The 26,110-nt window shown below is 36.4% G+C and overlaps 1 protein-coding gene across 1 annotated transcript in view; it reads left to right on the forward strand.

Moving 5' to 3' along the window:
• The window catches only part of LOC142335834 (dynein axonemal intermediate chain 3-like), a 55,797-nt gene that overhangs the window by 21,374 nt on the left and 8,313 nt on the right, over positions 1 to 26,110 (forward strand). The window contains exons 7-8 of the mRNA XM_075384162.1: positions 911 to 1,035; positions 4,530 to 4,709. Of these exons, the coding sequence (XP_075240277.1) occupies positions 911 to 1,035; positions 4,530 to 4,709 (305 nt within the window). The remainder of the gene's footprint in view (positions 1 to 910; positions 1,036 to 4,529; positions 4,710 to 26,110) is intronic.

The following is a 26,110-nucleotide window of genomic DNA, read 5'->3' on the forward strand; positions in this document are numbered from 1 at the left end:
ACTTCAATTACAATAGTGTTCTCTCTTCCCTTATGCTCACTTCCATCAGAAACTCGGACTGTTTTTTGGAGTGGTTTTGGACATTTTGGAGTGGTTTCCGGAATTCATCTTACATTTTCATGATTTTTGAAGTCATATTGGATTAGTGAGTTTGGTCACGCCGAAACAGGAAGCGTGTGGTTCTGCGGCGTGAATTTTATTCACTCGATTTTTAAAGTAAAAATTGGTTTTTGAACAAAAATTTGCTTTCTTGCTACTGATTTTTTCTAAACGGTTTTTCCAATCCATTCATAGTCCACTCTATGTCCAGTATTTTGTTTAGTCAATGAAAATTCTTCGAATTGTAGGCCAGGACCCGTCCTGCTATGTTTTTTAATTCCCTTTACCTTTTGATCACGTTTTTCGTTTTACATAAATCACAGTTTTCACGTTTGACTTCTGACTTACCTCATTCACTGTTTCAACTGAATGGATTTTAAATTAGTCCACTCATTGAATTATGTAATGTAGTGAATACGGTCAATGTAAAAAGAGCTAAATCAAAAGAAATGGGATAAACATATAAAGCCCGGTCTTTAAGTTAAAGTGCATTAATTTATCAATGTTCATTAAAGCGATTGCGAGTTGGTATTAGTATTATGCTTAGCGTTCAGTTTAGAAGATGAAGTTAGAGTAATTTTAGAATCTAGAATTTTCCTTCTGGAATCTTCCGAATATGCAGATTTTCCACACCAAATCAGACAACTTTGACACTTAGAAAAAATGCTGTCCCTTTCTATTTTAATTTTCCCTTTTTGTGTTTCAATCCCAATGTGCGTCAAGCGGTTCAACGGCGGCTATTTTACGGCGATTTGCCGGCTTTGTTTTTTTCCTTTGATTTGAAATGAAGTGTGATCATGATTGTGTGCAGGTGTCGTGGCAGTATCTTATGGAGAGAGGTGCACTTTAGAAGAGAGAGTTGAGAATCTGTCCAAAATACAAGTCACTCCATCTCTCATCCTCATTTGGAGCTTCTCTGACCCAATACAGCCTCAGGTTAGATTTCTTCATCTATTCTGTCCCCCCTGCTTAGTGGGCATATAACGTTAACGCCCCCGGCTCTCGTGCTATTTTTTATTTACCTTAAAAGACTTTTATACTAAAAGTTGTTATTTGCTTAATATTTTGCAACTGAAAGTTTATTCCATAATTTTCATTTTTTAAAATACAGATTAGTTATCAAATTTTTTGCTGAGTGGCAATTCATCTATGTACTAAAAGCACATATATACCAGGCAATATCGTTATTTTCCGAACACGTGTATTAAGAACATAACCGGCTAACGTCGGGCGAATTGCTCTCAAACGACTGGCGAGCGGTTGGCTTCGTCAGTAGCTAGCCACGGTTTAGTGAGCCTAGCTTTAGCTTGATTCGACTCTGCAACTTTTAGTTTTCTAGCCTTGTTAAAAAAAAACCAAATAAAAAACTGATATTTCAAAGTTTGCAAAATATTGCAAAATATCAAAGAAAGGTTTCAGATTTTGCTTTGAAAATGTTCAAAACTATTTTTTGTTTTTGGAGTTATGTCAAGTAACCCATCTGCAAGACTTGAAAAGCTTCATTGGCCAGTAATGATCGTTAAACTCAGAAAAAGACAAAATTATTCAAAAATTTTGAAAATAATTGCAAATTTTATAAAATCTTGCTACAATTCAAGATATTAAAATCTTCAAAACCATTTCATTGTCTCGATAATATCAAGTATCCCTATTTCAAGCTTTAAATAGTTTCACTGGCTCATAAAGATCCATAAACTTGGAACGTGATTATAATTTTCCGAAAATTTGAAAAAAATCAAATTTTATCAAAAAAAAGTCAAAGCCTCATTATTAAAAAATTTGATATTCCATTCCATTCCATTAACTCTAGAAACTATGCAACAATTTATCATCGGAACCAAAATTCATAAAGACTAAAAGAACTTGAAAAAATTGCAAATATTTTTTTAAAATGACTTATACTAAAATATTGATTAACATTTCATTGCATCTAGAAGCTATGCAGTAACCTAAAATAAAACCCTAGGGGAGCTTGTGTGTTTCTTGATGCTGGAGAAACAAAAAAATGACTACAAAAATTCAAAAAACTTGAAAAAAAATTGCAAGTTTCATTAAAAAAAACTGCCAAAATTTGTCATAATAAAAGTTGAAAACTAATCCATGGCCAAAAAATTTTCCAGTATTTATTATCAAACTCTATTGGAGGCTGAAAAACTGTTTTCTGTTCGGCTGAAAAACCTGAATAATGAAAATAAATGTCAAAAAAATAAAAAATTGCAACATTTGTAAAAAAAAATCTAAAATTCTTGTTGTTGAATTCTTGAAAAACATTCCATTACATTTAGAAACTATACAGTAACCTATTGTCAAACCCTGGAGATTCCTTGGCTCTTAAGGCTAGAGAAACCGAAAAACCGACTAAAATGCAAAAAATTTTAATATAATTTTAAGTTTTACCAAAAAAAATTGCTAAAATTTGTCATTTTAGAAAATTGAAAGCACTTTCTTGGCAAATAAAATTTTTTCAGTAACTTATTAGCAAACGCTTAAGCACATTTTCTAACCCCTGGAAAGACGTGATCAATGAAAAATTGATAGCAAAAAAATTGAAAAAAATTTGCACGATTTGTCAAAAAAATCCTACAATTCGTGATGTTAAAATGTTGAAACTATTCCACTACCACTAAAGTATGAAGTAACATATTATAAAACCATAGAGGAGGTTCCTTGACACCTAGGGCTGAAAGAACTGGAAAAATGACAAAAATTTTCAAAAGGCTGGAAAAATTTTTTGAAAACTGGTTGTTCGTCAGTAACCACGGGGGGGGTGGGGTGCACCGGGGACTGATGGGAAGGGAGGGGGTGGGCTACAGCGCGGTGGTGGGGTTGGGGTAATAGTGGTGGGGGGTCAACAGTGGGTTTGTCTTCAACCTGTAAGAAACGCCCTTCACACCTTAAGTATAAGTCTCCAAAACAGTTTGAGCTTAAAGGTTCAAAGAGCACTTAATGCCCGCTGGGTGTTTCCTGTTTATCCCGTTTTTGAGGACGAAAAGTTAAAAGCGTGAGAAGAAAAATTGGTCAAGCAAAAAATCGCATTAAAAAGACCGACAGGACTAATATAATTGCTACAAACTTCGTTTGAGAGCAATTAAACAGGAAAGTAAGCCGAGCGCGAATAAGTCCGACACGCTCAAATTTTGGTATAAAGCTTGCTGTATTTCGCATTTTACAGTGTGCGCTATCTATAGCGACGATAATTCTTCGATCTCATCGCTCATTTCCGCTCTTTTGATATCGGGGGGTTTCACTCTCTCTTGCAGCTTCAGAGTGACTAATTTTTGCACTTTTTTGCAGTGTAAATGATTCTACTAAATAACTAATGTTTTTTATCATATAAACAACACTTTTTGTTTTTATAACAGGAATTAATTTCTACCTATTTTTGAAGAGATCTACCTCAATATTTTCCCTAAGAACTTGCAGGTCTCTATGTTAGCCTGATTCAGCTCGTGTATAAGTTCAATAGAATGCCATAAGTGATGTTTTGCAGCCTTTTCGAGGCCACTACAATGATTCAATAAATAGAGAACATGAAATAAAAACAGTTCAGCAGCTTAAAATAGTCAAATAGTGAGCAAAGGATCTGCAAAGAAATAAGAGTTGGATGGCAAAAATGTCCATCGGAAAGCCGGATCTCTCAAATGAAGGCGATCAAAAATTCCCCCAAATCGATAAAGAACAAAATTAGTCGATAAAATTTATCGCTAAAAATTATAGGATAAAATTTTTGCTAAAAACTTTTGTTTGAGAGCAATTAAAACTATAAACATAAACCGACAAATGTCGGATGAATTGCTCTTGATCGACAGGCGAGGCAATTTAATTCAGAGATTGTAGCCTAGATCAATTTTTCTTAATGGGTGCAAAAAACCTATCGAAGCAATAGAGATCACTCAAAAATGAAGAACGAAAGTGCGAAAAAGTTACTTGAGTAGTTACGAATGAAAGTGCGAAAAAGTTACGAATGTTCTAGAAGAAAAGTGCAAAATTGTTCAGCAAAAAATTTGCATAAAAAGACACACATGTTTACAATAATTGCTATAACTTCGTTCAAGAGCAATTAATAACGATGCTTTAAAACTTTTGATTCATTTCAATCTCTTCCTAAAAATCTTTATCTTTCTGAGGGCATCAAAAACGGTGATTCTCAGGACTTTATGCAGCGTTTTGATTTCGACTCTTTTTTATTGGACTCAAAAATGTACCAAACTTTCACATGTTTTATAATATTTTATCTTCAAAATTTTATGAATCTCAAAGCGCTGTATTTCTTGGATGAAATTCGGCCAACAAAAGTTTTATGACGTCATTGACGTCAGATCGATTTTATAAATAAGATATCGTCAGATATCTTGTTAGATGGGCAGATTGAATTATCACTCGGCGTAATGTTTGTGAGGGCTGTCACTCGACTTTTTGATGTGTTTTAGCTAATCCTTGAGGCCCCTGACGACATCTGTTCATTCCGATTCAACCCAACCGATCCGTCTCTGGTGGCAGGTGGATGTATCAACGGACAAGTGGTTCTCTGGGACATCAGCCAGAATGAGGAGAGACTCAAGCGAAGCAAACGAGCCAAAATAACAAAGGCCAATACTATGAATACACTGGTTAGAGAACTTCAAATCTATTCTGTTTTGCCCACCAACCCCCCCCCCCCCCCCCCACCCCAGCTTAGTGTGCATAATTATTTTATGACCCCCAGGCGCACGTCCTATTTTCTCACATAACATATAATTTGTAACATAACATATATAACAACATATAATTTGTAACTGGGGGTCATAAAAAACACTGGGAGGGGGGGCGAAAAGAATAGATCCGAACTTCATAGTTTTTGCGCAGTTTTCTTTGCTTATTAAAAATGCGATTTTGATCATCAAAAGCACACCTGTCGCGTTGACTGCCTTAGGACTACCAAGGAAATCATTTTTGCTTATTTGGGATCTATTCTGTTTCGCCCCCCCCCCCCCCCAGTGTTTTTTTATGACCCCCAGTTACAATTTATATGTTATATAGCACGTTACTATGTAAGAAAATAGCACGTGCACCTGGGGGTCATAAAAGATTTACGCTCACTAAGCTTGGGGGTAGAAACAGAATAGATCTCTTATTTGAATTAATAAAGGATAGAAGCGTTTAAGATAAATAAATCAGTTCTGTTTTATGTAGTTTTTGCGTTGAATTTCGACTGCTTTTCTTTGATACTTTTTTGATTCATCACTTCCTTCTCTTAACCATTAAAGGTCTGTTTCGGGCGAAGATCCATAATAGTGCATAGATGATGTCTAATGAATCAGGCATCAAAGATGTATTGACGACAAAACCCTCTACCCTAGACTGTCACGCCCCTATTTCGTCCCTCATAGTTACGTGATGATTTTCCTTTAAATATCCATAAATAAGTGCTATAATTTAGTTCATATTCAGTTAGTTTCAAGGCCATATATAGCCAGTATTTCCATCTAGGCCTGTAACCCCTAATTTGTTTATGTTTATGAACAACAACCGCAGATTGACAGTTTTACTAGCAAACACTTCAAGTGCCTAAAAGCCTCAATTTTTACTTTTTTGAGTTTCTTGATGATAAATTCACATAATCAGTAAATAACTTTGTGAGAGATTATGTACTTGGTGAAGTAATTATTCTGATAAAGTAGGTGCTAATACGGAACTTGTATATGTACTTAACAAACATCAAGAGACGTACAAAAGCCGGAAATTGCCCAACTTGAATATCAGTAAATATTTGCGAAGGACCAATACAACTCAAGGCACAGTCCTGCGGAACCCACTATCACCAGAACACCGGAGAACCAGCCTGACAATCAGTTGCTTAACATCTTATAAAAACTTGATAAAACTCGAGAAACTACTTGTTAAAGTTATTAAATAATTATCGCTTAAATAATTAAAGATTGAACTGGAATTTCTCTTAAAACTTCTAAGTTTGACAGACTTTGTTAGAGTAGAAATTGAGACTGTCAAAACTCTAAATCCCCAAGGCAAATAGTGGATATATCACGCATCTGAACCGCTCAATAAAAGGCTGTTACTAGCTAATTTTATTAAAATATATCCGCTAAAAAATCGCGCTGTGAAACATCAAAATAAGACCTTGGAAAATGGCAATAATTATTCTAAATTATCTCCACAATTTACATCAATAACACCTCGGATAAATACTTTAAAAATCAGTGCGTAACATGGTGACAGGAGTTATTAACTGTTTTCCAGTCTAACGGACCGATATTTCGATAATTTTCTTGATAAATTTGATGTTTCCTTCTTTTATTTTGTTGTTTTCTTTCTTCTCTTCTTCTTCATTACCTTAAGAGCCTCCAATCATCCAGAATCACATCCAGCACTTCCTTCTCGACCAAAATGATAACGCACAAAGCAGTAACAGAGGAAAGAATGGGTGGAAACTGTGTTTGTGTCTCTGTGGACTAAGTGTAACAACAATTCAAAAGTGCTTGAGTGGACACTAACTGGAACAAACTCAACCACAGCCGCCACAACGGACAAAAATAATACAGGGTATTTACAAACGAGGATATTGTGAGTAAATAATTTTGTAGAAGTTAAATTTTGGTGCTTTATTTATGTCTATTTATAAAGAACAAATTCTTCCCGCTATTAACAATTGTCGTGCTTCCCCTAATTTTGTTGAACATATTGAAGGAAACCACATTAATTATACCCAAAACAACAGTAAAACGCAAGCTCAGATAGTAACCGCTTTTTTCTCTTCATTTTATAAGTCTATTGTTATTTATGTGCTAGATAAAGATGACAAACGTGTTGCAATTTATTGGACAGCAAAAAGTTTAAATCAGAAATCTCGTAAATTTGGCCTTATCCGTCACAAACTTCAATCTGATAAAGAAATTAACCTTGATAACATCATCACTGATTATCAGATAACATCAGAATAATAAATTACTGAAACGATAACTTAATTATTAACTAAAAAAGGGGGCAAAACAAAAGTTTAAACAAAAATAAAAAAAATTATATTTTATTTCCCCGCCCAGCTCCGGAGGTTAATGTATCAAACAGTGACTTCGGTCATCATGCTGTTGCCTATCTGAGTGCAGCTTCCACAAGGCCTGTGCGGTCGTGGTCCCCACGAATTTTCCTAGACTAAGGGGCACTCTTTAGAGGTGAGACTTCGGCGGCCCATACGGCTTCAACGATATAAGTCTGACGATTCGACCGGAGCTTTAGGAATAGGTTTATAAGCAGCCCATCTTTATTATTTTCTGAACGAATGGTTTCAGTAGTTTCTTTTCTGATATTCTTGTGCTACTCACTTAACTGTTTTCATCTCTTAAAATCCCTTAATCTCTCCATTAAGTTAAGTTAAGTGTGCTATTTAATACTTTAGAACGAAAGTAAGACTGATTGAACAAAAAGTATATAATCTAATCGGGTAAAAAGCAAAATGGCACACGCGTAGATCATTATCACACCTTTTTCCGGATCAGAAACGGATAATTTTAACGAGTTCGAACAACTAATAACAGGTGCAATCGGAGTCGCAGCAATCGCAAACGCGCAACAAGCGAACTTTTTACAGTTACATTTAAAAGGAGACGCTTTACGATACTTCTTAACCCTACCAGAGGCTACCAGACTAGTTTTTGAAGATAGTATAACAGCTCTAAGAAACAGATTCACGCAGGATGACTTGAAAGAGATCAGAATTATAAAGTTAGAGAATCAAAAGTTTAATCCAAAAACAGACACTGTAAAAAATTTCTTAGTAAAGTTAAGAACTGAAGCCAATAAAGCATATCCAGCGCCTGAAATAGTAGTAGCGCCAGCAGGGGTAGGCGACCCAGAAGCTCGTAGATTCGAAAGAGAGACAGCAGCAAGAGATTCTGCTCTAGAAACTTCAGAAAACAGAAAAAACGAGCAAATAAAGCGCTTCTTTATTAAGTCCATGCCAAATTGGCTTAAGCCTAAGCTTTTAGAAAGGCCAGACACAGATACAATAGATCAGTTATGCACCTTAGCTAGCCAACAAATTGCAATAAGGGAGATGTGTAACAGAGGAGTACTTTGACGACGGATTTAATGAAATAACTGAATCAAACACAGATAAAATGCTAAAAGCAATAACTGTTATCTCCAATAATCAAAAAGAACTTGAGCAGAAACTTGAGCAGAGAATAGCACCTAAAAATGAGCCATCAGAACAAGGCCCAGTAATCATTTTTACACCACATTACCCTCAACAAGTCTATAGACAAAGTTATAGGCAAAATTTCCGCCCCCAATATCAAAATTATCGGCCAAATTACCCCCAATATCAGTCTAATTATCGCCAATTCCAGCCAAATTATCGGCCCCAGCAACAGTATGCCCCCCGTGCTAATAATTACCGAGAGTTTAGACCACAATTTAATGCCACCTAGACCGTTTTATTATAAAGAACAGCCACAAACTCGTAATTATTGGACCGGACCTTCAGATAGTTCCCCATTTGTTCATCCAGCTTATGTTAATAGACCTGTTTATCGGTTCCCAACAAAAAATACCCCACAAAACCTTCTTAGACAGGGTATAGTTTATGATAGTCCAGCTCCAGTACGAAACCGATATAGTACTCAACAATTAAATCAGTCTAATCGTGCAAGTAACCCTCAAAATAGAAATATGAGAGGTATGAATTTCCCATTTAATCAACAAAAAAACTAATAAAGCCACCCAACTTTAAAAAACAAAATAAAAATTATAAAAACTCAGTTAACTATTATAACGAAAGCACGTCTAGTCCTAGTTTAGATAAAGTAATAGAGCCAGTTTATAACAAAAGTAACAAAAAGCGTAGAAAACGCAAAAGTAATAATAATAAAAGTAAAATTAATAATTCTGTGCAACTCCCAACACAAGTACCTCAATTAGTACCAAAGCCAATACCACATGTGCAGCAACTATTTAGCATTGTCCCACTTTTAGGCAGAACATTATCCTATGTTAAAGTTAAATTTAATGGAGAATTAGACAGACGCGCACTAGTTGATACAGGAGCATTTGCAAATGTGATAAGTCGTGAGTTTTACAAGGAACTAATTAACACAAATATTAATTCAATAACAGAAATAGAAAAGCCAGATCTAGATAAAGTTAAAATGGCAAACGGCAATATAGTTAAAATTGATAAAGCAATTAAAATTACATTTAAATTGGGCACCCAAACATTTACAGAAGATTTCCTTGTATTAATTGTCACAACTCCTGTAATCCTAGGCAATCCATTCTTCGTTAAACATAAAGTAAGCATCTGCCCAGGACAAAGTTACATTAAATTCCCTGATCAAACACTACAAATAAATGAAATAAAGCCAGAAAAGCAACCTAGAAGAGTGGTAAAACGCAAAAAATTTGGAGTTTATCCACAGAAAAAGCAAGTTTTACAGCCGAATCAACAAGCAGTATTAGAATGTAAGCTTTATGATAAACTAGAATCATTCACTGACCTATGTGGGGTAATAATTCTAAATGAAATCTTTGAAAAAGACAGTGAAGTAATATTAACATCCTCTTTAAGTAAAGTTGCTGAAAATAACATTCTCTACATCTATGTCCTGAACATTACTGACCATCCAATTACCATAAATAAAGGCGAAGAAATAGCCAAATTCTCATTCTCAACATCAGACCAAGCTGAAAAGTTGTTAGAAGTAGATCCTCAATTAATAAATGTTGCAAAAATGAGCGAAAATTACTTAACAGAAATAAATCAATTAATTCAAGTTACAGACACCTCGTAAAGAAAATCTCAACCAGCGAAACCAGCGCCAGAATACGAAAAACTATGGTTCCCAACGCCTGAAACGTGCCCAGATCCGACAAATTTGTCGCCCTTGCAGAGAGATATCTATGAGCAACTGCTAAAACTGCAAGAAATGGAGAAATTAGATTCAAAGGGTAACCGTCAGGATAAAATAACCTTTTTGAGCAAGGTTCCGTGGGAAAAATCAGCCCTTAATGATGAGCAAAAAGCAGTAGTAGGTGAATTACTAGTTGAATTCAGTGACATTTTCGCAAAACACAGATTTGACGTCGGATATAACACAGACTTAAAAATATAGTTAACTCCAGAAAGAAGTATACCAATTTATGAACAAGGTCCTCCAACACCTGTCCATTTGAGAAATGAGTTACAAGTAGAACTAGCACTAATGCATTACTACGGACTGATAACAACTTTGTCTCAATCAAGATATAGTAGTCCACTTTTCGCACAACGAAAGAATTCAGGAAGACTTAGACTATTAATTGACTTGAGAAAAGTAAATCATTTGCTGAATAATGACTACGTGAATACGAACTTCCCGATTTCGAATATGAGCGATGCAATAAATTACTTTGCCGGGAAAAAATTGTTTACAAAATTTGATTGTTCTCAAGCATATCATTGCGTGCAAATGGCAGACGATGTATCAGTGCAACTGCTAGCATTTAACTTTGCTTCGAGAACTTATGCTTATAAATGTCTTGCACAAGGATTGAATATGTAAGTAACTGGATTTTGTTCCTTCATTAGACATTATTTGGACCCATGCTTAGCATCAGGAAATTGTACCCAGTTTATGGATGATATCGGAAATGCAGTAACAAATTTTGAACAATTGGTACCTTCTTTACGAGAAATCTTCACATGTATACGTCAATCGGAACTGAAATTGTCTCCTGAAAAGTGTGAAATAGCAACAGATACAATGAAATTCCTCGTAAATAATATCAGTGCAGAAGGAATATCACCAGAAAAAGCAAAAATAACTAAATTCCTAGATGAATTAAAAATGCCAAAAACAACGAAACAAGTAAAGCGATTAAACGGCTTCACGCAATTCTTCCGTAATTACATATCTAATCTAGGTGAGAAACTAATGTCATTTTTCAAGCTCCTGAAGAAGGATGCAGTAATAGAAACCACAGAAGAACATGTAAAGGCATTAGAAGTAATAAAGAAGGATTTAATGGAAGCAACGAATGTAACATTGCGATTGCCAAAACCAGGCCTACAGTATGTAATTCTTTGCGACGCTAGTTACCACGGTGCAGGTTTTGTACTAATGGTGGAAGACTACGTAAATGAAACAGGAAAGAAAGAAAAGAAAACATACGCTCCCGTTTCGTTTGGATCGCATTTGTTTAATGCTACGCAATTAAAGTTCTCAATTTACTACAAAGAGTTCCTAGCTTTGTACTACGCGCTGGACTACTTCTCACACTACATATGGGGATCAAGCAAACAAGTATTTATATTAACTGACAACGAAAGCCTCACACAATTCTTCCAGTCAAAATACCGCCATCACTTTGGAATTGTTTAAACAGAATATTCGCCTTTAACATAGTAATCGCCCACATTCCTGGACGCGCTAATTACGCAGCAGATTTCCTCTCCCGAATGGAGAATGACAAAACAGCAACAATGTCTTTAAAGTTAACAGATAGAATTCCATTCAGAGAAATAGAAATAGATACTGAAGCACAAAATCCTGATATTGAACTGAACGTATTATTTGATACTGAAAACTTTAGTGACGAAATAAATAGTGAAGAAGTTAACTTTCTCAAAAAATTGGGATATTATGAAGACTACAAAAACGTCAAAGTAACTTACCAGTAACAGAAATTCAAGGGCTATTTAAACTAAAAAGAAAAACAGAAATAAATTCAATTGAGTACCCAAATCCATTAGATGAGTTTCCAGACATTACAGACAACTTAATTAGTCTTGATTTAGTAGAAGAACAGCAGAAAGACACAGATATTAGAACAGTAAAAAGCAGGATTCAACAAAATAATCAACAACAAGACTTAAAGTATGCGACAACAAATTTAAAGAAGTATCACAAGCACTTAAACAGATTAATTCTTGAAGAGAATGTCTTATACCGGAATTTTTATGATGATACTGGAAAAGTACTTCATAAACAATTCTGTGTACCTAAGCATTTGTGGAAGGAGACTATATATAGGCTTCATAATTCACAAACAGCAGGTCACTTAGGCATCAAAGCAACAATTCAGGAATTTAGAAAGCGATTCTATTACCCAGGCTTCACAGAACATTTCATTAGTTTCATTAAAAACTGCCTTACTTGTCTCCAATTAAATAGAGTACCAAAAAGTCACATCACACCGAAGTTACAACCAGTCAGTTCACTACAATCCTATCCGGGAGATATGCTCCAAATCGATTTAGTAGGCCCCCTAAAGTCTTCACAATATAAGTATGTTTTGAGCGGAATAGATGTTTTTACAAAGTATCTATTTGCAGTCCCATTAACAAATGGATATGCTGACACAGTAGCCCGAGAACTAGTATTCTTCCAACATTGCTACATTCCTCAAACAATACTTCGAGACTTAGGAACCAATTTTACTCCTGAATTAATGTCAGAATTAGCAAGTTTATTAGAAGTGAAGTTAAGACATGCCTCACTAAAGCATCCTCAGACCATTGGAGCAGTAGAACGATCTCACGGACCACTGAAACGAATATTAAAACTCAATACTGAGGAACAATGTAAAGACTGGCACAAATATGTTCCTCTTGCAACTTTTATTCATAATACTTCATATCATTCAGCGACAAATTGTTGTCCTTCAACTTTATTCCATGGCAGAGAACCCATAAAGCCCCTTGACATTAGGTTCTCCAGAAAAGTAATGGATGCAGTAGCAGTAAATTCTGATTTTGTTAATGAACTGCAAGACGCCATGATGCAAAAGTACGGAGAAAACAAAGAAAAACTAACGACTGCTTACCTGAAGTACAAAAAGTATTATGATCAAAAAGCATCAGCAAAACCGATTCCGGAGAAATCATTCTGTTTACTTTTGAATCCCAAGCTACTAGAGCAGTCAACTGTAATAGCTTCTCAAGTTCATAATGGCTACCGCTGTATAGAGTGGAAAAAGTCCTTACTGACTCTAACTACATCATTCGAAAAGTAAATACGAATTACACCCAATGTGTTCATCGCATCAGATTGAAACCAATTAAACCGAGTGAAACTCCTGAAGACCTCGAGGTTATCAATCCTGCAAATTTTCAACCTGATCCGTCTCGAAGACAACACATGGAGCCAGAACTATTCGATAAGCATATTCCAGAACTGATAAATGAACAAGAAAAGGAAGTAAAACAAGCTACAAACGAGAAACAGGATCCAGTGAGAGTTACCATAAATGTTCCCCTAGGTGGACCATTAGCAGCAGCAGCACCTCCAGCAGCACCACCGGCCCCACCAAGGGTAGTAGCACCAGCAGTTAGACCACGAACAGCTCCAGTACATCTTCCAGTATTTGATTCTTCAAGCTCAGATGAAGCAATTCCTAATTTATTTGAAGAAAATAGTAGTTGAGACGAAAACCTAGCTGACCTGAACCTAGATGCTGATCAAATAGCAAGAATACCGGTTGATCCACTAACTGCTGACGAAAGTCGACAGCAAGAACCAGAAAATCGAGTTCCTCTAGTATCATCCTCATCAGATGATGAAATGTTTTCACCACTCCAGCATCCTCAGCCAGCAATAGTACCATTAGATGTTGAGTCCCCTCCAGAAACGCAAGAAGAACAATTTGCGTTAACTGACAGAAAAATAAGAGCGCGACCTTATAATCCTAAACGAAAACCAGAGAGAAGTGCATTCAAATCACTAGACTGCCAACAGCGAAAAAATGTACGCGGATTTAAATGTGATAGAGAAATAATATTGCATAAAGAAGATAGAACAAACCCTTACCTAACCAACCAAGTTAGAAGATCAGGCAGTCCCAGACCAAAAAACGCACGTGCCAGACTGGAACAAGAAGAAAAACGTGAAGCAATAAAAGCATCAGCTCAAGCAGCACAACAGTCAAATACACCAAGTAGAGATACAAAACTAGATCAAGTTAGAGCAAGTATAGCAAAATTTTCAAGGAAAAAGCCCAGCAGTTCAGCAAACAAACCAGTAACCAGATCTCAAACAAAAAACTCTTCACCGGGCTCTTCAAATCAAAACCTAAATCACTTTAGTCAAGAAATAAATGCAACATATCTAAGTTCACCAACAGATATCTTACACTCTCCACACTCTTTTGCACACTGTATATCAGCAGACCTTGCAATGGCAAAGTGATTAGCCCGACAAGTCAAAAGCTGGTACCCAGCAGCCCCAAGTGCGATTAGACTTAGATATCCACCTGATATTGGCTCAGTTTTAATTTACTTCGACCCCATTTCTGAACCCATTTCGACCCCATATCTTCAGTTTAGTTACCAAATTTAGATACTACCACAAACCCACATACGAATCCGTATTAGCAAGTCTCTATGAACTGAGAGAAATAGTAATAGATGCAGGAATTTCACACTTAAGTCTTCCAAAACTCGCCAGTGGCTATGATAAATTGGATTTTGACATCATTTTTGAGCCTATATGCCAAGTCTTCGACCCTCTACCCATAACCATCTATATCCATTAGCATGTACAGACCCAGTACAGTCTAGCAGCACCCTTCATTTGCCCAAAAAGCCCAACAAGCCTGAGCAACTTAGTCCTAAACTCCAAAAATCGCCAAAAATTCGAAAAATTTTGACCTCAAGTCCTAGTTATTTTGTTATATCTCCAGAACTACTTGTCTGAACCTGGATTAACCTATTGTTCTGAAAAGCCCTTATCCAGTAGAAGCGATTCCAGCTAATTGTGACCCCATTCGATTCGTTCTAAATACCAAAAACTTAGCCTAAAATTGACCCTTCCGAAAATCCTAGGTTCACTTCAGAGAAATAGTCATAAAATTGTGAAAAATGCCCCGATCATCCCAAATTTTTGCGCTGCAGCATTTTTAAGCCGAGGAAACGACATGCAATTTTTGAAGCGATTTGGAGAACTTTAAAAATCGAGTGACGCTGGAGCCCTCAATTCTTGACACTTTTCGAATCCGCTCGAATTCAATGATAACTCCCACAAAAAACGCCCAATTGACCCATTTTATAGCCCTAGACCATCCTACTGCTCACGTTTGACATCCCAGTACCCAAAACTCCTGTCAAAAATCAATAAAAGTTGAGTTATGACAAAAAATAACTAACCCTACCAAAGTGCGTTAAAATTGATTAAAATGTAGTGTAAATTATATCCCAAAAACATGCCAAAAACTGTCCCAAATGCCTCCAGCAGCTACCCCCAGCTGCCACCTACATGGTACAAACTCAAATAACCATAAAAACCCAATATTTCCAAGTATATGTTGAAAAATGACGAAAAACTGAAAATTGCGTTTCTGCTTCAATACTCCGCTTCGAAAAATTTGTCATTTTATTCTCCACCTGACCCAATAAACGCCACCTATACCCCCTACAACCCTAGTTCAACCCCCCACAAGCTTTGTAGTACCATAAAAACCAGTCCCAGCTCATCCCAGTATCAATCATGAAGACTTAAACCCAAAGAAGCTCTGAAATCGCCACAATTTTGTCAGGAAAAATTCAGTTATTTCTAGCTAGAGTCAATATTATTCACTTCTGACAGCAATTAACCATACCATCAGCACGCCCACATCTATAGCTCTCAGAATATGCACTCCCAGCCCCCTAGTGCCAATACAAGCTGAGAAAAGACTGCCAAAATAACGAAAATCACAAAAATTTAAGTGTAATTTCCAGAAAAAGTGATCAAAAATGCATCTTAATACCTGAATATGCCCAATTTTATTTCAGTTAGCCCTACTCATGAGCAGTCCAACCATAGCAATATCAATCATTCTGAACAAGTTTTTCATAGCCTCATAGCCAATAACCTATCCCCTATCTGAGCCTTTTCAAAAAACCCAGGTTCACTGCAGCAAAAACGTTATAACTCGTGAAAAAATTGTTGAAACTGCCCAAATTTTTGCGCTGCAGGGTTTTTTGAGCCGATAAAGCGATTCACCAATTTTGAGCTCAATCGAAGTATTTTAAAAATTGAGTGACGCAGTTCATAAAATCCAAAATATTGATCGAAAACCTGATATTATTAGCTTAAGACATCCGCATGCTCAAGCTCTACAAGCCCATATCAAAAATATTTAAAATTGTTAAGTAAAATGTTGAAATAATAGTAAAAAACTGAAGCCTACCAAACTCTTCTCAAATTTGCCAAAATAGAGACAGATTTAGACCAGAAAAATAGTATCAAATAGCTGATTTATGAGCCCATATCCAATATTCAGTCTCCCTAGTAGTTGTCTAAGCCTAATAAATCCATACAATCGCATAGAAATTCATAAATGTTGAAAAAAGTGAAAAAATCGAAAATTGCACATATCTGATCAAATTTAGCCCAAAATTCTAAAGTGAAAAACTCCACAGAGTAAAGTCAAATCATGCACCAAACTGCACCAATAGCTGCCACCAACATAGTACTCACTAGTATGAGCCACAATTACGGTCGAAAGTCAATTATCTCCAACCTATGTCAACTTGTGCACAAAACATGATGCTTCACAAGTAAAAATCTAGTAAATTTCACAGAAAAACCGGCACAAAACAAGTTATTCAACTTCAAAGCCACCAAAATGCTACCCCTGATAGCCACAGATATCAGTACTAACAGTAAGCACCTGATTTAGGCCACTAGAGAATCACCAGACTGACACATGTCTCGAAGAAGCTCAAATAGTCGAAAAATCACGCTTAAAAATTAGCATTTTGGACAAAAAAAATCAATGTTCTGAGCCGATAAATAGCCTCAAACCCTATAATTTAGTAATATAAATTAGTACCAAGCACAGACAGTACCATTTTAACCATTCAATACCGAAAATGTATGAACAGTGAAGACTTATTTAGACCGAAATTTCATGATTAAAAAATAGCCAGGTTCAGATCACAAAAACAGTCATAACTTTGCGAAAAATGCTCAAATTGCGCCAAATTGTGGCGCTGCAGCCTTTTGTGAGCTATTGAAGCGACCTACCAATTTTGAGCCCGATTGGAGCAATTTAAAAATTGATTGACGCTGGAGCCCTCAATTTTTCGCATTTTTCGGTTTTTCATACATCAGTAAAAAAGTTGACCAAAAAGTGCCCAAAAACCTGAATTTATAGAAGTTATTCCCCACCGATGTCTACTGAGTGGGCTAAGCCAAAAAATTTGCCCAAAGTTTAATAAAAATTGAAAAATTCACATATATGTAACACCAGACCTGATGCGGAAAAATGGCCAAAAGTACGAAAAAATTACATGTGAAAATTAGTACCAAATACCCTCTACCCATGACCATCTATATCCATTAGCATGTACAGACTCAGTACAGTCTAGCAGCACCCTTCATTTGCCCAAAAAGCCCAACAAGCCTGAGCAACTTAGTCCTAAAGTCCAAAAATCGCCAAAAATTCGAAAAATTTTTACCTCAAGTCCTAGTTATTTTGTTATATCTCCAGAACTACTTGTCTGAACCTGGATTAACCTATTGTTCTGAAAAGCCCTTATCCAGTAGAAGCGATTCCAGCTAATTGTGACCCCATTCGATTCGTTCTAAATACCAAAAACTTAGCCTAAAATTGACCCTTCCGAAAATCCTAGGTTCACTTCAGAGAAATAGTCATAAAATTGTGAAAAATGCCCCGATCATCCCAAATTGTTGCGCTGCAGCATTTTTTAAGCCGAGGAAACGACATGCAATTTTTGAAGCGATTTGGAGAACTTTAAAAATCGAGTGACGCTGGAGCCCTCAATTTTTGACACTTTTCGAATCCGATCGAATTCAATGATAACTCCCACAAAAAACACCCAATTGACCCATTTTATAGCCCTAGACCATCCTACTGCTCACGCTTGACATCCCAGTACCCAAAACTCCTGTCAAAAATCAATAAAAGTTGAGTTATGACAAAAATACCTAACCCTACCAAAGTGCGTTAAAATTGATTAAAATGTAGTGTAAATTATATCCCAAAAACATGCCAAAAACTGTCCCAAATCTCTCCAGCAGCTACCCCCAGCTGCCACCTACGTGGTACAAACTCAAATAACCATAAAAACTCAATATTTCCAAGTATATGTTGAAAAGTGACGAAAAACTGAAAATTGCGCTTCTGCTTCAATACTCCGCTTCGAAAAATTTGTCATTTTATTCTCCACCTGACCCAATAAACGCCACCTATACCCCCTACAACCCTAGTTCAACCCCCCACTAGCTTTGTAGTACCATAAAAACCAGTCCCAGCTCATCCCAGTATCAATCATGAAGACTTAAACCCAAAGAAGCTCTGAAATCGCCACAATTTTGTCAGGAAAAATTCAGTTATTTCTAGCTAGAGTCAATATTATTCACTTCTGACAGCAATTAACCATACCATCAGCACGCCCACATCTATAGCTCTCAGAATATGCACTCCCAGCCCCCTAGTGCCAATACAAGCTGAGAAAAGACTGCCAAAATAACGAAAATCACAAAAATTTAAGTGTAATTTCCAGAAAAAGTGATCAAAAATGCATCTTAATACCTGAATATGCCCAATTTTATTGTTAATTCAGTTAGCCCTACTCATGAGCAGTCCAACCATAGCAATATCAATCATTCTGAACAAGTTTTTCATAGCCTCATAGCCAATAACCTATCCCCTATCTGAGCCTTTTCAAAAAACCCAGGTTCACTGCAGCAAAAACGTTATAGCTCGTGAAAAAATTGTTGAAGCTGCCCAAATTTTTGCGCTGCAGGGTTTTTTGAGCCGATAAAGCGATTCACCAATTTTGAGCTCAATCGAAGTATTTTAAAAATTGAGTGACGCTGGGCCCCTAAAGTTCATAAAATCCAAAATATTGATCGAAAACCTGATATTATTAGCTTAAGACATCCGCATGCTCAAGCTCTACAAGCCCATATCAAAAATATTGAAAATTGTTAAGTAAAATGTTGAAATAATAGTAAAAAAACTGAAGCCTACCAAACTCTTCTCAAATTTGCCAAAATAGAGACAGATTTAGACCAGAAAAATAGTATCAAATAGCTGATTTATGAGCCCATATCCAATATTCAGTCTCCCTAGTAGTTGTCTAAGCCTAATAAGTCCATACAATCTCATAGAAATTCATAAATGTTGAAAAAAGTGAAAAAATCGAAAATTGCACATATCTGATCAAATTTAGCCCAAAATTCTAAAGTGAAAAACTCCACAGAGTAAAGTCAAATCATGCACCAAACTGCACCAATAGCTGCCACCAACATAGTACTCACTAGTATGATCCACAATTACAGTCGAAAGTCAATTATCTCCAACCTATGTCAACTTGTGCACAAAACATGATGCTTCACAAGTAAAAATCTAGTAAATTTCACAGAAAAACCGGCACAAAACAAGTTATTCAACTTCAAAGCCACCAAAATGCTACCCCTGATAGCCAAAGATATCAGTACTAACAGTTAGCACCTGATTTAGGCCACTAGAGAATCACCAGACTGACACATGTCTCGAAGAAGCTCAAATAGTCGAAAAATCACGCTTAAAAATTAGCATTTTGGACAAAAAAATCAATGTTCTGACCCGATAAATAGCTTCAAACCCTATAATTCAGTAATATAAATTAGTACCAAGCACAGACAGTACCATTTTAACCATTCAATACCGAAAATGTATGAACAGTGAAGACTTATTTAGACCGAAATTTCATGATTAAAAAATAGCCAGGTTCAGATCACAAAAACAGTCATAACTTTGCGAAAAATGCTCAAATTGCGCCAAATTGTGGCGCTGCAGCATTTTGTGAGCTATTGAAGCGACCTACCAATTTTGAGCCCGATTGGAGCAATTTAAAAATTGTTTAAATGTAATTTTTAAATTGATTGACGCTGGAGCCCTCAATTTTTCGCATTTTTCGGTTTTTCATACATCAGTAAAAAAGTTGACCAAAAAGTGCCCAAAAACCTGAATTTATAGAAGTTATTCCCCACCGATGTCTACTGAGTGGGCTAAGCCAAAAAATTTGCCCAAAGTTTAATAAAAATCGAAAAATTCACATATATGTAACACCAGACCTGATGCGGAAAAATGGCCGAAAGTACGAAAAAATTACATGTGAAAATTATTACCAAATACTCTTCCAAACCAGTTCAAATTACACGCGAGTGCTGCTAACAACCAGGACAAGTATCTAGAACCATTAGAAACAGTCTATGATCAATAATTCACAAGTAAATTAAAGTTAATGCTCAAACATCAAAAAAGTCGTTATGTCATCAAATTCTCACTTTCACCAATATGCCATTATAAAGTCACACACTGCAATTAAAATGTTACCACATGCTCATACACACCACAGCTCCTAGTTACAACAGTAAAAAAACCAACTGTCAAAGTTACAATTGCCAAATAATAAGTAAAAACTCACCTACAGATGAAACTAAACTACATGATGAATACAATTGCACCGACACTAGTCAATTCTCATCGGCGCTATCCTCAGCTACGGTACCACCACCTCTAGTAATCTGACCGGACTGACCCCTCGTCCTAGTAGAACGAGTCACGTACCGCTCAGCATCGTCCAACCTGTTTAAATGTAATTATAATGAACGAAAAGCCTCAAAATTACATGAAAAACACGATAAATCTTCACAAAAACAGTTAAATACTCACTTTGGAAAGTCTCACTACTTTGGCTCACATTGGTACCGATACTCATTGTCGATGTATTTCCCGATGCACTGGATCAAAACAGCAGGAGCGCTGGTCTTAGCATTGAAAGAATGCCGGTAACACACCCAGCCGCCCCCCATTTCCTCAGTATACTGCCAATAGATATTGACATTGCATCCGAGGAAATATGCCATACCGACAAACTAAACAGCAAAACCTCAAATAATATCTACCTACACATGCGCGTACCAGAATTATCAAGTATAACAAGAAACTTTACCCAGAACTCGGCCAACGACCCATTATCTTCACTCTCAGCAATCTCATACTCCGACACGAAGTACCCTAACTGGTCTTTCACAAGTTCAGAGAACCCAAGCGAACGCATCTTGGCCACAATAGCCAAGCGTAGAGCACGAACATTGTGCTTGGGAACCTTCTTGTCTGTAATAAATCGATTAAAAGTGAATCAAATCCCTAAACTTCCTGGAAATTGCGATAAAATACAACAAATACCTGACTTCCGACCAGTTAAAGTGTAGTACAGAGATCTGAGAGCACACAGACCACCAACTTCGGCCCTCACACCAGCCACATCAAGCAACTTTGGAGTTTTAAATGACACTACGTCCACATACTCAGCATAAATGTCATTGTAAAACTCGTACCCCAATTCTTCACACAAATTTGCACGAAGATTTGCACGGAAAAAAGTGCACTGCACCTCTTTGCCGTGCATCTTCTTCACGAAACAGGGCACACACTCACGACTAGCTCTAAACAATAAGCATACACCACTCCACAATTAATAATACATGTAACAAACTAAATAAAACCAAATAAAAATATAAATGAATATTATAAACATATGCAATTACCTTTCAACAGCGGCCTGCAATCCCCCCATCGACCGTGGAAAGAAGAACCCAGCAGCTTTCAGGCGATCGACTTGTGACCTCACACGAGTAATGTGCTTTGCAGAGGCACTGAACCCGACATGAAGTGAAGCCAACTCCTGAGACACCATCTGCTGAGTTGGAATTTCCTTCTCCTGAACTTGCATTTCGCTGCCCACCTTCACTCCCACCTTATACATCAACACCTCCTGATTTACAGCCAACTCTGAAGTCCCCACATTCTTTGTTCCCAGTACCATATGCTCAGCTTTGTCCCGATAAGCTCGTCGCTCCTCAGATGTCCGAACAAATGATGGATACATCCATTCCGATTGAGACAACGACTTTCTTCGCAAGAAAGTCAGAAAATCCTCATACTGGGCAACATCCATGACTAGCAATAACTATCTGAAAATTCAAAAATTGAGCCAAACAAGTTATTAACCAAGCGGAAAGTTACAGTGTTAAATCAAAAATGAACAATCACAGGAATGAAAACACACAAACAGAACAGATTATGCAATAAATGCCAAGGACGTTTAAATACCATGCCACAGCGACCTCTAATTGCTAATAACACATACCGCAAAACTTACAACGCCGCTTTGAACACACAATTACACCCTTCACTAACATTTACTTATTCTTTTACCTCCAAATTCTTCCTTTTATGCCCTACTTACACCCTTAATCCCTCACAAGACAAAGTTGACATATACTAATTACTATCATATTACTAGCACCATGTGAGAAGTATATTAGTAGCACCAGTCAATATTACACCTACAACTACAATATTAAAGTCAGTTTCAATAGTCCTTACACAGTTATATTAATATTAATATTACATAATATTACAACAATTATATAATAAAATAAAATAAAAATAAATAATAAGTCACACTGAATCCTCCCTGACAGCCTCCTCTGATCTTTTCACTTCCCCCCTTCTCCTCCTTCGACTTGCCCACACTCCCAACAACACAGATACTAATGATAATAATAAAAAGAATACTAATATAATAATAATCCACCACTCAGTCCCACCACCACTACCACTGTCAATAACTACATTATCTACTGCTGTCATATTACATTTCGGATGGATCAGTCTTGACCAGTGAACAGCGTTCCTTCCGACAAACCTGGTCCCAGTTGTGCAACATCCAATAATTAGAGAAGAAACAGTGATATTAAAGCACATTGTGCAATATTGTGGGCAAAATAATCTGAAAAACTCGAAAAAACATGTAAAGACTGCACAATTCGACCCCCCCAACCACTATCCCCATCATCACACACCCACCATTCAACCCAATAACCACACTTCAACATCTTTAAACACCATATTTAGTAGTAATATCAATAAATACACACATCAACACACATGACCCAAAAGTAGAGTACACCTGAAATGAATAAACATCACATAAACAAGTGCCATATTGAGAAAACTAGACCTAGAAGCCTGAATCCAGTAGGCGAACGAACAAAAGGAACCACCATAACATGTCATAACAGCAATAGTTGGTCACAAAACCAAAAATATTGCAGAAGTTTTACAATATGGAGTTCCATTTGGATATCTGCCCACTGAGGGAAACCTTCAACCAAACTTTCAGAGAATAAAACATATTGCTGTCCATGAACTGCATGTAAAGCACCACCGTTTTGCGTTCATTATATACTCGAGAGGCAGACAATTTGCCAAAGCTAGTGAAAGACAATGAAAAACGAAACTGAAGAGCTCGTGCAGAAAGTGATGAAAATTGTTTTTCTCAGACATTTTTCCTTTCTCCCCGAACAGGACCTCAAGCGTCCAAATGAAGGACAATTAAGGAAAGAAGTTCTTGGCCTTGCCCAGTGTGAACAGCCTGACATAAAACATATCATCCAGCAAAGATAGAGTGAAGTAACTACCATGCATCGATACAATGCACTAATCCATAAAGGCTTCAAGGAAAGCCAGAAGGCGGAAAAGTATTGCACGAGTAACATGCATCTCTGTAGTTCCGACTCCCGACGACAGCATTACGACTGACAACCACCTGGACAAAGCAATTGACGACCAGAAGAGAAAAACTTTAGACTTCTCCGCAAGAAACATGAGTTTTGTTCATAGGGAGAGCAATCTTCAAGTTTTCCTTCAACTGTCTAACTGTCCAACAAAAAGCGCATCTTCCATTTGAAACAGACAAACTTGATATAGAAGACGAACAAACTACCACAGAAGACGAAAAGGACAACAACGCTTTAACCCGAGAGGAAAGTATACTTTGAGCTCTTGAAAGTCTTAAATTGTTCGACAAGTATTAATCCTTTAACTGACTAAGTATCCCTTCACTCATTAAGTTCTAATCACAAGTTCTTTAAATTATCAAACCAGTGCTTCAATCCCGGAAATTAACCAGTGCTTTAAACCATTCATTCAACCACTATCCTTCTCCTACTCCTTCTAAAAGTTTAGAGCTATTATTCAAAGAAATAACCATGATTATTTCCGGTGCTAATTCCCGTTATTCTCTTAACCTTAACTTTAACTTATGTTCCCACTCTTTACTCTGAAATTAGCGCACTTTCACATCTTTAATGTTCCTTCAAAGCTCTTAATCTTGTCTTAACTCTCCTCACTTTAATCTTTATCTCAATTTGTCTCAACTTAAACTTTGTTTCTCTTAACTTCTTTAATTGTCTTTAACCTAAATGCTTTCGTTCCAAAACTCTTTTCTAAGAAAACATAAATTGGGTGGCTCCAACAAAAATATGTTTATATCATTATACTCGTGCAGATTATATGTTTTATAGAAAAATTGTAAAAACCCAGTTCTTTCCCAAAATTTTCATGGAAAATTTTCATAAAGTCCGGTAGTGTCACGCCCCTATTTCGTCCCTTATAGTTACGTGATGATTTTCCTTTAAATATCCATAAATAAGTGCTATAATTTAGTTCATATTCAGTTAGTTTCAAGGCCATATATAGCCAGTATTTCCATCTAGGCCTGTAACCCCTAATTTGTTTATGTTTATGAAAAACAACCGCAGATTGACAGTTTTACTAGCAAACACTTCAAGTGCCTAAAAGCCTCAATATTTACTTTTTTGAGTTTCTTGATGATAAATTCACATAATCAGTAAATAACTTTGTGAGAGATTATGTACTAGGTGAAGTAATTATTCTGATAAAGTAGGTGCTAATACGGAACTTGTATATGTACTTAACAAACATCAAGAGACGTACAAAAGCCGGAAATTGCCCAACTTGAATATCAGTAAATATTTGCGAAGGACCAATACAACTCAAGGCACAGTCCTGCGGAACCCACTATCACCAGAACACCGGAGAACCAGCCTGACAATCAGTTGCTTAACATCTTATAAAAACTTGATAAAACTCGAGAAACTACTTGTTAAAGTTATTAAATAATTATCGCTTAAATAATTAAAGATTGAACTGGAATTTCTCTTAAAACTTCTAAGTTTGACAGACTTTGTTAGAGTAGAAATTGAGACTGTCAAAACTCTAAATCCCCAAGGCAAATAGTGGATATATCACGCATCTGAACCGCTCAATAAAAGGCTGTTACTAGCTAATTTTATTAAAATATATCCGCTAAAAAATCGCGCTGTGAAACATCAAAATAAGACCTTGGAAAATGGCAATAATTATTCTAAATTATCTCCACAATTTACATCAATAACACCTCGGATAAATACTTTAAAAATCAGTGCGTAACATAGACCAAACAAAAAAATGCGCAAAACCTTCGGTATGTTTGGTTTGTTCGGCATTCCCGTTTTTAAACGTAGGAAAATGTCGGTATTGTTGGCATTAGGGCACAGGAAATCTTCGCTATGTTCGGCTTTTAAGGGCTCAAAATAGACAGTTTTAAACATAGGATTTATTTGGTATATTTGCTTTTATACGTAAGAGTTCTTCGGTACCGTCGCTTGTCAGTCGAAAGTTTTGATAGTTTATGATATGGTTTTTCTTGTAAACATAGCCAGGTCCAGCTATATGTTTAAGTAACCGTTATCCAAAATTCTCTTATACGAAGTTCTCAGCTGTCTACAGGTAGACTTAAACGTTTACTGATTCAAACATTTGGAGGTATTTTCGATTTTCTCCAAACACTGCGAAAACAGTGGTCAGGTAGACCGATTAAATTACATTTCTTGGAGTTTGTAATCAGTCAATCGTTTTCCGATCTTAAATGCAGTGCCTCACTTTCCAAGCGTCTGCTAAAATCAGAAATGATAATCTGAGGTCGCCTGAACTCTTTGAGGAGCTACAAGAACTACTTCAATGAATATTATTCATTAGGTACTAATTCATCCTGGTTTGAGTTTAAGTTCAAGAGCATTTGATTTGCTGGGCATAATTACTTACTCGTTCATTATCAGAATTTAGTTAAATGACTTGTCTATTGTTTCACCTGATAAATTCATCAGAATTAATTTTGTAAAAAAAACTGATATCA

The sequence above is a fragment of the Convolutriloba macropyga genome, chromosome 3 (genome assembly GCF_964194025.1).
Source record: "Convolutriloba macropyga chromosome 3, txConMacr16.3, whole genome shotgun sequence".
In the NCBI taxonomy this organism is placed as follows: Eukaryota; Metazoa; Xenacoelomorpha; order Acoela; family Convolutidae; genus Convolutriloba; species Convolutriloba macropyga.